This window comes from Megascapheus bottae, chromosome 28 (assembly GCF_031878675.1).
Source record: "Megascapheus bottae isolate mThoBot1 chromosome 28, mThoBot2.hap1, whole genome shotgun sequence".
In the NCBI taxonomy this organism is placed as follows: Eukaryota; Metazoa; Chordata; class Mammalia; order Rodentia; family Geomyidae; genus Megascapheus; species Megascapheus bottae.
In genome coordinates, this window is record NC_143536.1 from 9,683,616 (window position 1) to 9,696,052 (window position 12,437).

At 53.3% G+C, this 12,437-nt stretch overlaps 1 protein-coding gene across 3 annotated transcripts; it reads right to left on the reverse strand.

Moving 5' to 3' along the window:
• Positions 1-473: 473 nt before the first annotated feature.
• On the reverse strand, positions 474-5,810 carry Ficd (FIC domain protein adenylyltransferase). Of its 3 annotated transcripts, none has more exons than XM_090320338.1 (3): positions 5,723-5,810; positions 4,255-4,612; positions 474-3,075 (listed from the first exon to the last, which is right to left on the reverse strand). In XM_090320338.1, exons 2-3 carry the CDS (start codon positions 4,553-4,555, stop codon positions 2,003-2,005), a joined length of 1,374 nt encoding a protein of 457 aa, XP_090176464.1. In that variant the 5' UTR covers positions 4,556-4,612; positions 5,723-5,810; the 3' UTR covers positions 474-2,002. The 3 variants fall into 3 exon arrangements, with proteins under 3 accessions (XP_090176464.1, XP_090176462.1, XP_090176463.1); XM_090320336.1 differs by having other exon boundaries at positions 474-3,078; XM_090320337.1 differs by lacking the exon at positions 5,723-5,810 and adding an exon at positions 5,353-5,594 and having other exon boundaries at positions 474-3,078.
• Positions 5,811-12,437: the final 6,627 nt, after the last annotated feature.

Consider the following 12,437-nt stretch of genomic DNA (forward strand, 5'->3'; position numbering starts at 1 on the left):
TCATGCCTATCCTTGAACTTTCAGCCCACAGCCTACTTCACTGCTTCTGCCCATCCTTCCACCCTCCCTTTACAGGGACACACAGGTGTCAGTGTGGAAAGGTCATAGGTCATGTCACCCTTAGAAACAACAGTGCCTTCATGTCCTCAGCTTCCAGCCATGACGTCACTGTCATTCCCTGTGAGTCTTTAACAGTGCCTGGAAAGCAGCTTTTTCTAGGCCTTCCCTCTGGATGCAGGTTAACAGCAGCTGTGGCCACAGAAAGTTGCCATTTGCTGGGCTCTCGGGCTGTGTCTGAAGCCAGTTCTGCTGGCGAGCAGATCCGAGCCCAGCCAGCATGCCATGGCTTCCCTCCCCATGGGGCTGGGCCTCGGCACACTTCACTGGGTCAGGGTGTCCACTTCAGTGACAGTTCTATATCCCCCTTGGGAAAAATGGAAATGTCACTCAAATAAGATAGCAAATCTCAGACATGTAGGTAATAAAATACTTTATTAGATAATCAGTAATTTGTTAAAACAATATCCTTCACACATAACTAAAGTGCAGATTCTCACTGTGGGACTCGACGAGCAGGCCCCAGGCCTTCTTGGCGTGAGAAACCAAGACAACCCCACTTCCTACACGGGGCCAGGTTGAAGCGCTTAATTCCAGCTTCTAGGGCCCACCCACTACTGACAGTCATCTTGTGCATCTTCTCACTTCAGAAAACAGGCTGAGTGTGTCAGTGACACAATTGAGTGACTTAGCAAACACCTGCTATGTTAGAGCAAGATCATTTGACTGTCAAAAGCAGGTCTCAGCAAGTATGGCAGCCCCCAACACAGAGCAAAGTCCTGCCTGGTGCAGACACCTTCCTGGCCATGCAGAAGGACCCGAGATTTCCAGGTCTTCTAAAGAGCAGCCAGTTGACACTTGCACCCTAAGATTACACATTAACACAGGGCACTTGGTTGTGTAACAAGAATAGTTGCTAGAAATTGAGGCCCTCTGAGACGCTGTCCGTCGCCCCAGGGGATACTGTGACAGTGGAGTGGTTTTGCCACAACGTGGGGGCAAGAAGGGTAACTGGGTTCTGAAGAGACACACACTTTGCTTCTGGTCACAGATGATTACTGAGTTCTAATTTATGCCCAGAGAGTTGCTTAGGACCTCACACTCATTTGGCTTGCTTGGTTGGTCCTAGAGGTGAGCCATTGGACATGGTACTAGACTTTGAACTTGCCAGGCAGGGACCACTGAGTCACAACTCAGCTCCCCCTTCCCTCTTTTTCCTTTGAAGTGCTGGGGAAGAGTTTCAGGGCCTTGCACCTGCCAGTGCTCTACCCTGACTCCAGTCCCCTGCTGCTCAGATTCCTCTCTTGTGGGTAGAGATCCCAATGCAGTTACTGGGGAACCAGTCTAGAGGTCTGAACCACTGCAGTTGAAATGCAGGGGAAACAAAACCAAAGCTGCTGCCCTCCTCGGATTTAGAAAAATAGTCTCATTATGAAAATAATAGCCTCTGGCACTCAAGTCTGCGAGGTCACAATGGCTCAAAAGGACTCCTTGGAAATGAGTAAGGCATCTAATGCAAATGTCAGCATTCACTTCCAGTCTGGAGAGGCAGGAAAGCCACCAGAGCCATCTGGGTCTCAGCAAACAGATGGGCACACCTCTCCCCAGAACAGTCCACTTTCCGGTTCTAACCACGTTTCAGAGAGAAACCTGGGTTTCCTCCCACAGACTCTGCCTCCTTCCCTGACCACCCACAGCTGCCACCAGCACAGCTCCCTCCAAAGTAGCAGCAAATAAATAACATCCCTGGAATATAAATTAAGAGACATAGCGTCATCACTTAGCTTTTTCTTAACTGAAACAAAACAAAGAAAACCCACCATCAACAACAACAAAAAATCTGGAGATCAAGACTATTTAAAGGTCTGGTTTTGCAGAAGTAGGTATCTAGAAATGGCATTCTCTTTGGTTCCCTCTTCACTGAGGGAGAAAACGACACCGGGGGTCAGGGCCGGATGGGGAGTGTCTCCTGGAACCCTGAGTGGTTGGGCGCGGCTTCCGGCAGTGCCGCAGAGTAGTCGGTGGTGGCGAGAAGCAGCGTGTCCAGGGTGCTCTCCGCGCACTTGGCGATAAAGCGGATGAAGGGGCGCACGTCGCCCTCGTTGGCAGCCTCCAGCACGTGGTAGTACTCGGAGCGCTGTTCCTTGCGGATGGTGATGGGTGGGTACCCGGCCTGCATGAGGATGAGGTTCATGAGCAGCCTCGAGGTCCTGCCGTTGCCGTCGATGAACGGGTGGATGTATACCAGCTTGTAGTGAGCCAAGGCGGCGAACTCCACCGGGTGCAGATTCATGGCGTCCTCCGAGTTGAGCCACTGCAGGAACTCGTGCATCTGCTTCTCCACCTCCCGGGGATGGGGAGGCACGTGGTGTCCCACCAAAACCTGGGTCGTCCGAAACCTGCCCGCTTCCACCGGGTCCACGTACCCCAGCACCCGCCTGTGGATCTCCAGGATGTCGTCGACGGTGACAGAGCCGATGCGAGACACCAGCGTGGTGTTCACGTACTTCATGGCGGCGTGCATGCCGATCACCTCGTTCTGCTCCTCCAGGCTCTTGCCAGGCACGGCGTAGCGCGTCTCCAGGATGTGTCTGATCTCAGACAGCGTGAGGGTGTTGCCCTCGATGGCCACCGTGTGGTAGATGTGGTGATAGTACGTCTCCTCCAGGACCCGGCGCAACGCTGAGCTGTCCTTGGGAATAGACAAGAGTTTCTTGACCTTGCTGTCGATGGTGCTGAAATACCTCTGGTCAATCTCCTCCACCAGCGGCAGCATCCGCTCCCGGTTGACCAGCGCCTTCTCGTGGAAGGGGGACAGGGTCAGAGCCCGGGTGTACAGGTAATCCGCCTGGATGATGTCTTTGTCCTCTTCCGAGAAGACACCCAGCTCGTTGAGCGCGTCCACGTAGTGTGGGTCCATCTTGAGGGCGTGCATGAAGAGCTTGAGTGCTTTGTCCCGCTTGCCCTGGCGCTTCATCTCCAGCGCCTGGTTCAGAGCTGCTCTGGCTTCCAGCTTGCCTGCTAGGAGACAGCCAGAGACCTGGTCAGGGAGGCTACGTGGCAGCGGATGCCCCGGTCAGCCTTACAGCCCAGCCACACGCCCCTGGCCCCACGGGGAGGAGGGTGGGTCACTGCCTCCCCAGGCATTCCCTGCACCCTGGTGAGAACCAAGAGGACTACATTTCCACCTGTCTTCTGCTGGGCCCATTGCCCTTGTCCCTTCCCCACTGCTCTGCGTCCAGGGCCCACAGCCCCAATGGGTAAGCCCTCCTACCTCTGCTGCTCATCTCATCTGATGCTGGACCCTGTCCCTCCCCTCTGGGCCAGTAGCTGCTGGCTGCTGTTCAGCCTGGTGTCTGGGTCACCATCCCTAGACACTTTATCTTTCTGTCCCTCCCTCCCTCTTTCCCTTTTTTTTTTTTGCCAGTCCTGGGCTTGGGCTCAGGGCCTGAGCACTGTCCTTGGACTTTTTCAAGGCTAGAGCTCTACCACTTGAGCCTCAGTACCACTTCTGGCTTTTTTCTATGTATGTGGTACTGAGGAATTGAACCCGGGTATTGCATGTTAGGCAAGCATTCTACCACTAGCCAAACTTCCGGCCCCATTCCTTTTTTTTTGTGCCAATACCAGGGCTTGAACTCACGGCCTGGGTGCTGTCCTTGAGATTTTTTGCTCAAGGCTGTCACTCTTATCCCCCCTAAACTACATTCCCCTTCCAGCTTTTACCTGGTTAGTTGGAAACAAGAATGTCATGGACTTTTCTGCCCCAGCCTGACTTAGAACCAAGATGTTTTAGACTATGTCTTGGACTTTCCAGGCTGGCTTTGAACCACAATCCTCAGATCACAGCCTCCTGATTAGTGAGGATTTCAGGCGTGAGTCACTAGCACCTGGTTGGGCTGTTTCTTGCAACGGTTGCATCACTGGGAGATGTGTGCGAGAGCATCGGAGGGCTGAGGACTGGGCTCTGCTCCACCGCTCATGGTGCCAGGCCTAAAGGCTAGTGCTCTTTCCCTGAGTTCCTCAAGAAGCCAGCACTGGTAGGGGAAGTCCAAGACACTCTTGGTCTCCACTGAACCACCCAAAGGCTGGAAGTATAGCTGTGACTCAAGTGGTAGAGCGCCAGCCTTGAGTGAAAAAGCCAAGTGAGAACACAAGGCCCTGAGTTTAAGCCCCAGCACTGGCCCCCTGCCTTACCTGGAGATGCCCTGGTCTTCACCACCAGCAGCCCCGTGTCCCGGGAAGTGACGCTGAGCTCTGTGGACGGGCTGGTACGCTTGGTGGCACCATGCTGCACCCTGTCCAGTTTGCTGCTGAGCAGGTAGAAGCCTTTGAGCACAGCCAAGCAGCGCTCCTCCACTGCCATCAGTGGCAGCAGCAAGGCCAGCAGCGACCCCAGGGCCATGCTCAGCATCGTCAGCCACAGGACACGGCCCCAGGCGGAGACCCATTTTGGCTCGGTCACCGCCATCACTGACGCCATCGGCAGGAGCGTCATTGGGATTCAGGGGTGGGGCCCCATGCACATGTCACCTGGGCCAGGCAACAGCAGGATCTGCAAGGAATGGAGAGTTGTAGAGGCAGGGATGGAAGTGGACTTGCTCCAGAGGCTGATGGACAGGCAGGAAGGGCAAGTCTGGATACGCCCCCATGCCTTCTGATTCCTTGGGGACCAGGAATGGGTATCACAGCCTACAGGGACTGGTGTGACAGAAAAGTGCTGCTATGAGCTAGGTACTACACCAATGCCAGATCCTGCACTTAACACTAAGTACCACCTCACATCTCTTATCTCTCACCATCTTAAACAGCCTAATGAGTGAGTGCTGATCCGAGTTTCATGCCCCAGAAGGGGAAACTGAGGCTGGCAGCAGTGAATCGCCAAAGTCACCAAGAGACAGTTTGAAGACACAAACTCTGGAATTCCATGGCTTGAAAATACCTCAGCCACCCTCTACCTGGCCCCTAAAACCTGACATCTGGGGCCTAGAGTACACGGGATCTGCCATGGTTGTTCTTGCAGCACACACCTGTCTACCTCCCCTCACCCTGATTCAGCCTCCGTGCTGCCTGCAGCGCTGCTCCCTCCAGTCTTCCTTTTCTGGCCTGTCCCTCGGGGATCTTGTGGAGAGGACAGGCCTTGGGTCAGCATCCCACTGACCACAGGCAGGGTATGTGTGGGGTGGAAAGGGGAGCGGAGGAAGGCAGTTCTCAAGCACCATGGTGCCAACAATAAGCATTTATTGGGCAACTATGGGGTAGCTGGACATGAGGTGGACATACAGCTCAACTCACCAGACCTTCATTCACACCACCCTAAGAAGGAAGAGCTGCTACCCAGAACGCCACGTTGCAGGTGGTGAGGGAAATCAAGGCGCTTCGGTTCCAGGAAGGGGGGTGAGGGGAGGGGTCAGGAAGGACCCCCCCCCCCAGCTGGAATCTGGGGTCCTCAGAGGCTCCTCCACCCTGCCTGTGAAGCAACGCCTCACCGGTGCTGGGGGTGCGCGGGAGGGGGAGCGTGTGGTCAGAAGGGGGAAACTGAGGCCAGGAGGCGCGGAGGGGCTGCTGGAAGGCCACTCTGCAGAACTGGCCTTTGCGAACCCCGCCCAGGGCTCGCGGCCCTACCGCACCCTCCGGAGCCCCGCGGCGTCGCCCTCCACCTCACCACGCGCCGCTACGGGGCCTTCCTGCCGCGCTCCCGGCGCTCGCAGCCTCCACTACGGCCGCAGTCCCCGGCCACTACTAGGACCTTCTTCACCACCGGCCTTCTGGACCCGCCCACAGAGGCCCTCTATTGGACAATCCGATACGCTCCTCGTAGCGGATTGGTTTTCCTCGCCTGTCCATCCGTGTCATTTCCGGGTTCTAGCGTCCGCGTCGGCTAACCGGGGAAAAACTCTCCGTGGGCCACTCCCATTGGTTGTCTTTGGTGTGGGTCTCGTGCCGGAAGCAGCCAATCAACAGCGCAGGGGGCGGGGCCTGGGTCACAAGCGGGCGGAGCCGGTGAGCGAGCCCGGTGCAGATGGCGAGGTCGGGGCCCGCGAGCCCTGATTCCTCCAACCTGGCTCAGGCTCTCCACATCGAGCCCGGGAACCCGGCTGGAGATTTGCAGGAGGCTTTCCACTTCAGATCTGGAGACAGGCGCCCAGCGTCCTCCTCTCCCAGGCCTCCGCAGGGCTTTCTGCTGGGGCTGGAGCCTGGAATCCTGGCCCTGGGGAGGTGGAGGCAGGAACAGCGTGGGTCCGTGCCAGCCGGGGCACAAACCTTCCCGAGACCGCATCTCACGGAAGAGCCGGGCGCAGTGGCACGTGCCGGGTAACCCAGCCACGGAAAAGCACAATGCCTGGACCCACTGGGAAAGGGGCAAGGAGGAGACCCTGCCTCAAAAATAAAGCAGGGCCGGGCGTAGAGTGCTCACCCACCATGCACGAAAACCCAGGTGCCATCCCTCGGTACCACAATCACAGGGAAAGCTGGCTGAGCAAAAAGTGTCTAAGGACAGTGCTCAGGCCCTGAGTGCAAGCCTCAGGACTGGCAATGAATAAATAAATAAATAAATAAGAAAGAAAGGCAGCAAAAGCAAAAAAAAAAAAAAAAAAAGGGCTAGAGGCATGGCCCAAATGGTGTAATTCCTGCCAAACAAGCTTGAGGCCCAGTTTAGTCTGCAGTACTCACACTCACTGCCTGGAATTTGAAACCCTGGGAGCGAACTCCAGACTTTTCCAAATGCTAGGATTACAGGTGTGCACCATGGCATCCAACCTGTTTGTTTGTTGTTTTCCTTTTTCTTCCAGAGTTTAAAACAGTAGGTAGGTCTTCCTCCCGGCTACAGGGGCTGCCAGCCTGCAGTCTTAGGTGTTTTAGGGAAGCTGATCCGAACACAAACGCCTGTGTCTGGACACGAGGGGGCAGCAGCTCACGGGCATCCCTTCCTCCAATCCTCTTGTCAGGAGATTGCACTTAATTCCTTCCCTGACTTTGTGTGCAGCTGCTGAATGCACAAAATATGGTCCCTGAAGTGATATTGAAAAGTTGACTTTTTCCATCTTAAGAATTTTGTATTAGATGGAAATTGCCTCCCCACAGCTCACCAAGGACTTAAAAAAAAAAAAAAACAACTTGCCGTGACACATGACAAAGAACCAGAAAGGGGCTGGCCTGGGAAATATGTCTATTATGCAAAACAAAGCAAACACTTTCTGCATCTCCAAGAAACAGCAGCAGAGTGTTTCTTGCTGGCAGAGGTGGAGCCCGTGGCTTTGGAAGAACCAAGTTCCACAATCTGAGGCTCTGTCATTAAAAAGTAGATGAGGGTCCAGCCTAGTGGTAGAGTACTTGCCTAGCATGCATGAAGCCCTGGGTTCGATTCCTTAGTACCACATATACAGAAAAAACTGGAAGTGGTGCTGTGGCTCAAGTGGTAGAGCACTAGCCTTGAGAAAGCCCGAGGACAGTGCCCAGCCCTTAGTTCAAGCCCCAGGACTGGTGATAAATAAATAAATGGGTCATGTCTGTCTGTGTTCTCCTCACCTCAGCTTCCTTTCCCCTCAGCCTGGGCCTTTTCCTCTTCCCAGGTCAGCCCTGCAGCTTTTGTCTCTGCTCCTGCTTGTCCCTTATACTTATGTGGGCCTTCTAGAGGGCTTGGGGCCCCATGTGGGTGTGCCAGGTTGATGACAGCCTCATGGTGTCAAGATAATTTTCGCCAATGTGCTACAATTCACACATGTGAATACAAGTCTTTATCCAAGGGCAAGTCATTTGAGGGGAGCAGTACTTCTTATTTACATGCATACATACATATATGTGGCCAGGCTCGACCGAGGACTGCTGGGGTCGTAGTTCCAGCTCTGGAGTCTGTGCTGCATCCCGGGCTGGTCAGCTCGCTATCGACTTCCCCAGTACATTGATCTCTTTTGCACGAGACTGTGTCTGCATGGTGGACTCTGGTGGGATGTGGAATCTCCCCTCCTCAGACCCTGTAACATTTCTGGTGCATGGGTGGGGAAAGAGTCCTTAACTACCTTTTGGGGGAAAGACGCCCGGGTGAAGAAGAGACCTCCAGAGCTGAGTACAAGTCGGTCGGCCGCTTTGTATTGTGTTGAGAAAGTGCACTGTGGGCCTAAGACAGAGAGAGGCTGGACGCGGCGAAGCTCCCTAACCTGGGGTGGTCAAGGAAGCCTTGCCCGCCTTGTGTCCTTATGGGGAGGGATGTGGAGTCCCCTCCCCGGGACCAAGGTGATACTGAGTTTTATCACAACAAAATTTTGCCCCCTTTATAGCAGTTTTCACAGGGAGAAGATTGGCCTAGAATGCAAATCGGCTAAACAGGAGTAATGTTAACCTGTTCTGTGTACGGTGGTGTTTGTCTGTGTCGTTTGTTCTTGCTTCTGCTTTTGCTTGCTAGCCTTGTGAATGAACTTAATTTGCAGGAAGACATGGAACAAGCAGCATCCGTCCAGGAACGTCCCGTAGACTTGGTCTTGCAACATTTGAACTTTTTTTTTTTTAAAGAAAACTAAGTTACCTGGTAATTTGTGTCTTCCCAGGAAAACTGACTCCTTTTTGCCCACTCGCGTGGCCCACCCTCGCACCCGGTGGCCCTTAGAAGGCACTTCTGCCGGTAATGTACAGCTCTCAGGCATTTATCCCTACATCGTAGCCTGGCACTCGCTAGTGGAGGGAATCCAGAGTGCTGAAACCCCATTTGCCTTCCAAAAAGACCTCAGCCATAGTTCTGGCCTTGAGATCATGGCCACTGCTTCCTAAACAGCCGAAGGCCATTCTGCCTCCTCCACCTTACCCAGCCCCCTCACGTGTTTACCCTCAGGTATCCATTGACTTTTCCCGAGGGGTCAGATCAAGACCCCCTGAGCCCATCTCATACTGGCTCTGGCTCTTTGTATGGGGAGGCTGGGGGAAGGGACCTGAGAGAGATCCGCCCTTCGACACCCCACAGTGAAGGTCCACCTGCACCCCCTGTTGTACTCCCACTTAGGCAGATGGGACCCCGGTAGCGGGGCAGCTTCATCCCTATGAGATTCAAGTCTTCTTTTCATCTGGTGACTTATTCCGTTGGAAACAGCAGAGCCCTCCCTTTTGGGAGAAACCCCAGGCACTAGCCTCTTTGTTCAAAACTCTTTTCCTGACACATCGACCCATTTAGGCCAATGAACAGCAATTCTTAGATGTTCTTTTCCCCACTGAAGAGAAAGGCCAGATTATCCGGGAAGCCAAGAAGCTGGTCCCCGGACACAGTGGCAAGACCCCCTTGAGATAGAGGAAGCCCTCCTCTCATGGAATCAGGACTGGGTCCCAAACTCGCCGGCAGGTAGGGAGAGGCTAAAGGTTTATCGCCAGACTCTTCTGGGGGGTCTCTGGGCGCCTGGAAAGTGCCCGATCAATTTGTCTAAGGTAGGAGACGTTAAACAAGCAGTAGATGAATCCCCAGCAGCCTTCTAGAAAGACTCCTTGAGGCTTACCGCACCTATACGCCTGTAGATTTAGAAGCTGAAGAAAATAGAAAAGTGACGAATGTGACATTTGTGGGACCAGGCAGCTCCTGACATTAGAAAAAAAAAATTCAGAACACTGAAGGGTTTGAGGGAAAGAATTTGTCAGAACTAGTAGAGATTGTATCACAAGGTTGAGATAACAGAGACTCCACAGAAGAAAACCAGGTTAAAAAGTTAGCCAAGATTTTTATTTTTGTTCTCTCGCCAGAGAAACAGAAAAAAAGAAGGGAGGCCTACAGGCCCCGTAAAGAAAGGGAGGCTAGAGAAGGGAAGAGAAAGTAGCAGAGAAGGAACGCAGAAATTAGGGAAGGGTCAGTGTGCCTATTGCAAGGAAAGGGGACATTGGGCTAAGGAGAAGAGGAAGGAGGCCAAAGTACTGGCCTTGGATGATTGAGGGCTCTGCCCTCCCAGAGCCCAGAGTAACTCTGGAAGTGGAGGGAAAACCAGTCCATTTCCTGGTGGACACTGGGCCACAGATGTCAGTTTTAAAGCAGGCCCTGGGGCCAATGACCAAAGGGAGGATGGAAGTCCAGAGAGAGAGAGCCACAGGATCTGAAACTGATCGGTGGACTACAGACAGGACAGTGAACCAGGGCACAGGGACTGTGACCCACTCCTTTCTAGTCATGCCCGAGTGACCGCACCCCCTGCTGGGGAGAAACTTGTTACATACATTAGGGGCACAAGTCAGGTTGAAGCAGCACAGATTAAAGTGGACCTGAGTTCCCCCCACGGGAGGACCTGGCCTTAAAGCTATCGCTGCTGATAGCCCGGGAATATATTCTGCACTGGACCACCACAAACTTCCTCCGGAAGCTCCAAGAAAAATTTCCCCAGCTTTGGGCAGAGATGAATCCCCCGGCCAAGCTGACCGCCAGAGCCCAGTGCTGGTCAGCTTCTGCTGAACCTGTGTGAGAAAGGCAATACCCTATGGCTCCAGAAGCAAGGAAAGCAATCAGGATCCACACCAACCGCCTCTGGCAAGCAGGGATTCTGGTCCCATGCCCGTCATCTTGGAATATACCACCACTCCCAGTAAAGAAGGCAGGGACAGGCGACCACAGGCCAGGGCAAGAGACCTGCCTGCTTCAGGAACTCGGCTCTGGGTCTCAGTGAAAAGGGCCCAGCTGTGCACCAGAAGAGCTACAAATCTTGGGTACGATCGCCAAGGTGCACTCCGGACCTTGTCAAGTTTCAGGACACAGGCAATCGTGCAAATCCCTACTCCCAGGACTAAGGGGCAAGTGAGAGAACTGTGGGATACTGTAGACTCCGGATTTTGGGGTGTGCTGAAGTAGCATGGCTCTTACATGAGATCACCAAAGGGCTGGGATAAAATATTAAATGGACTAAAAGAGGAACAGACTTTCCAGGCCCTTAAACAACAGCTAGTCTTGGGCCCTGCCCTGGCCGTTCTGGAGATCCACAAGCCTTTCCACTTGTTCATGGATGAAAAGGCTGGGGTAGATAAGGGCATGCTGCCTCAAAAACTAGAACCCTGTTATCAGCCGGTGGCCTACTTATCTAAGAAATTGGACCCAGTTGCATCAAGATGGTCCGGCTGCCTGAGAGTAATGGCAGAAACAGCCCAGCTAGTCAAAGACTCTAACAAGCTGACACTGGGACAGGATCTTGTGGTGACTGCCCCCACGCCCCCACGCGGCTGAGAGCTTGTTGTGAAGCCCTTCCGACCGGCAAATGTTCAATGCCAGACTAACACAGTACCACACTCTGTTGCTGAACCAGCCCGTGACTTTCCGAGCTCCCACAGCCCTCAACTGTGCCACCCTGCTCCCAGACACTGATCAGACAGTGCTGCACGATTGTGCCTAGGTTGTGACTCATGCCCACAGCATCGGACCAGACGTCACGCTGCCCGACTCGGAAAAGACCATGTTCACTGACGGAAGCAGTTACGAGAGGTTGGCGGGAGTGATGGTCGTGGAAGGGAAACAAGTCATTTGGGCCAGGCCGTTACGGGCCAACACCTTAGCACACAGGGCAGAGCTCATCACCCTAACCCAAGCTTTGACATCTATAGGACAGCGGGCATGAGGCGCCCAGGATCCACCTGAAGACCAGAAGATTCACCGGTCTCTTCATGGAGACTCACAGAGGGAGAGTTATTCTCCCTGAGAGTTGGGACTTAAACTATTAAATTAATAAACTAAGGAACTCATTTAGGAAAAAGCAAGTTAGTGGAGTTGATCTGCTGGTTCTACTGTATACCTGAAATGGACAAAATGTTAGAAGATATTACCAGCCGGTGTGTGCCATGCCAAAGGACAAATGCAATTGCTGGAATAGCCATCAAGGGAAAAAAAGAGAAAGGGGAACGGTGCCAGGAGCCTATTGGGAGGTAGATTTTACTGAGGTAAAGACAGGAAGTACAGATATAAATATGTGCTAGTTTTTGTAGCCACTTTTTCAGGGTAGACAGAAGCTTTCCCAACCGAGCAGGAAACCACACAGACAGTAGCAAAGAAACTGCTGGAGGAGATAATTCCCAGGTCTGGACTTCCAGTAGCTATAGGTTCAGACAATGGCTCCTCTTTCATTTTCCCGGTAACAACTCAGTTACTAGGTAAGTCATTGGGGATCAATTGGAAATTGCATTGTGCCTATCACCCCCAAAGTTCAGGGTCAGGTGGAGAGGATGAATAGGACTCCAAAAGAGACCTTCACCAAATTAACCCTTGAGACTGGCGGAAACTGGACAGCTTTCCTGTCCTTTGCTCTCCTGTGAGTACGCTCCCCACCGTACTTCAGGGGTGTCACACCTTAGGAGATGCCCTACAGCATAACCTGTCTAACCAACATTTGTCACAGTCTTTTCAGGCCCTGCAAAAAGTCCAGAAGGAACTCCAC

Excerpts from the sequence above, each read along its gene's own strand:
- Ficd (XM_090320336.1), bottom strand. The coding sequence starts at position 4,555 with ATGACGCTCCTGCCGATGGCGTCAGTGATGGCGGTGACCGAGCCAAAA. Across the intron at positions 3,079-4,254 it reads GAAGACCAGGGCATCTCCAG|CAGGCAAGCTGGAAGCCAGA; the intron begins GTAAGGCAGGGG and ends GCTGTCTCCTAG.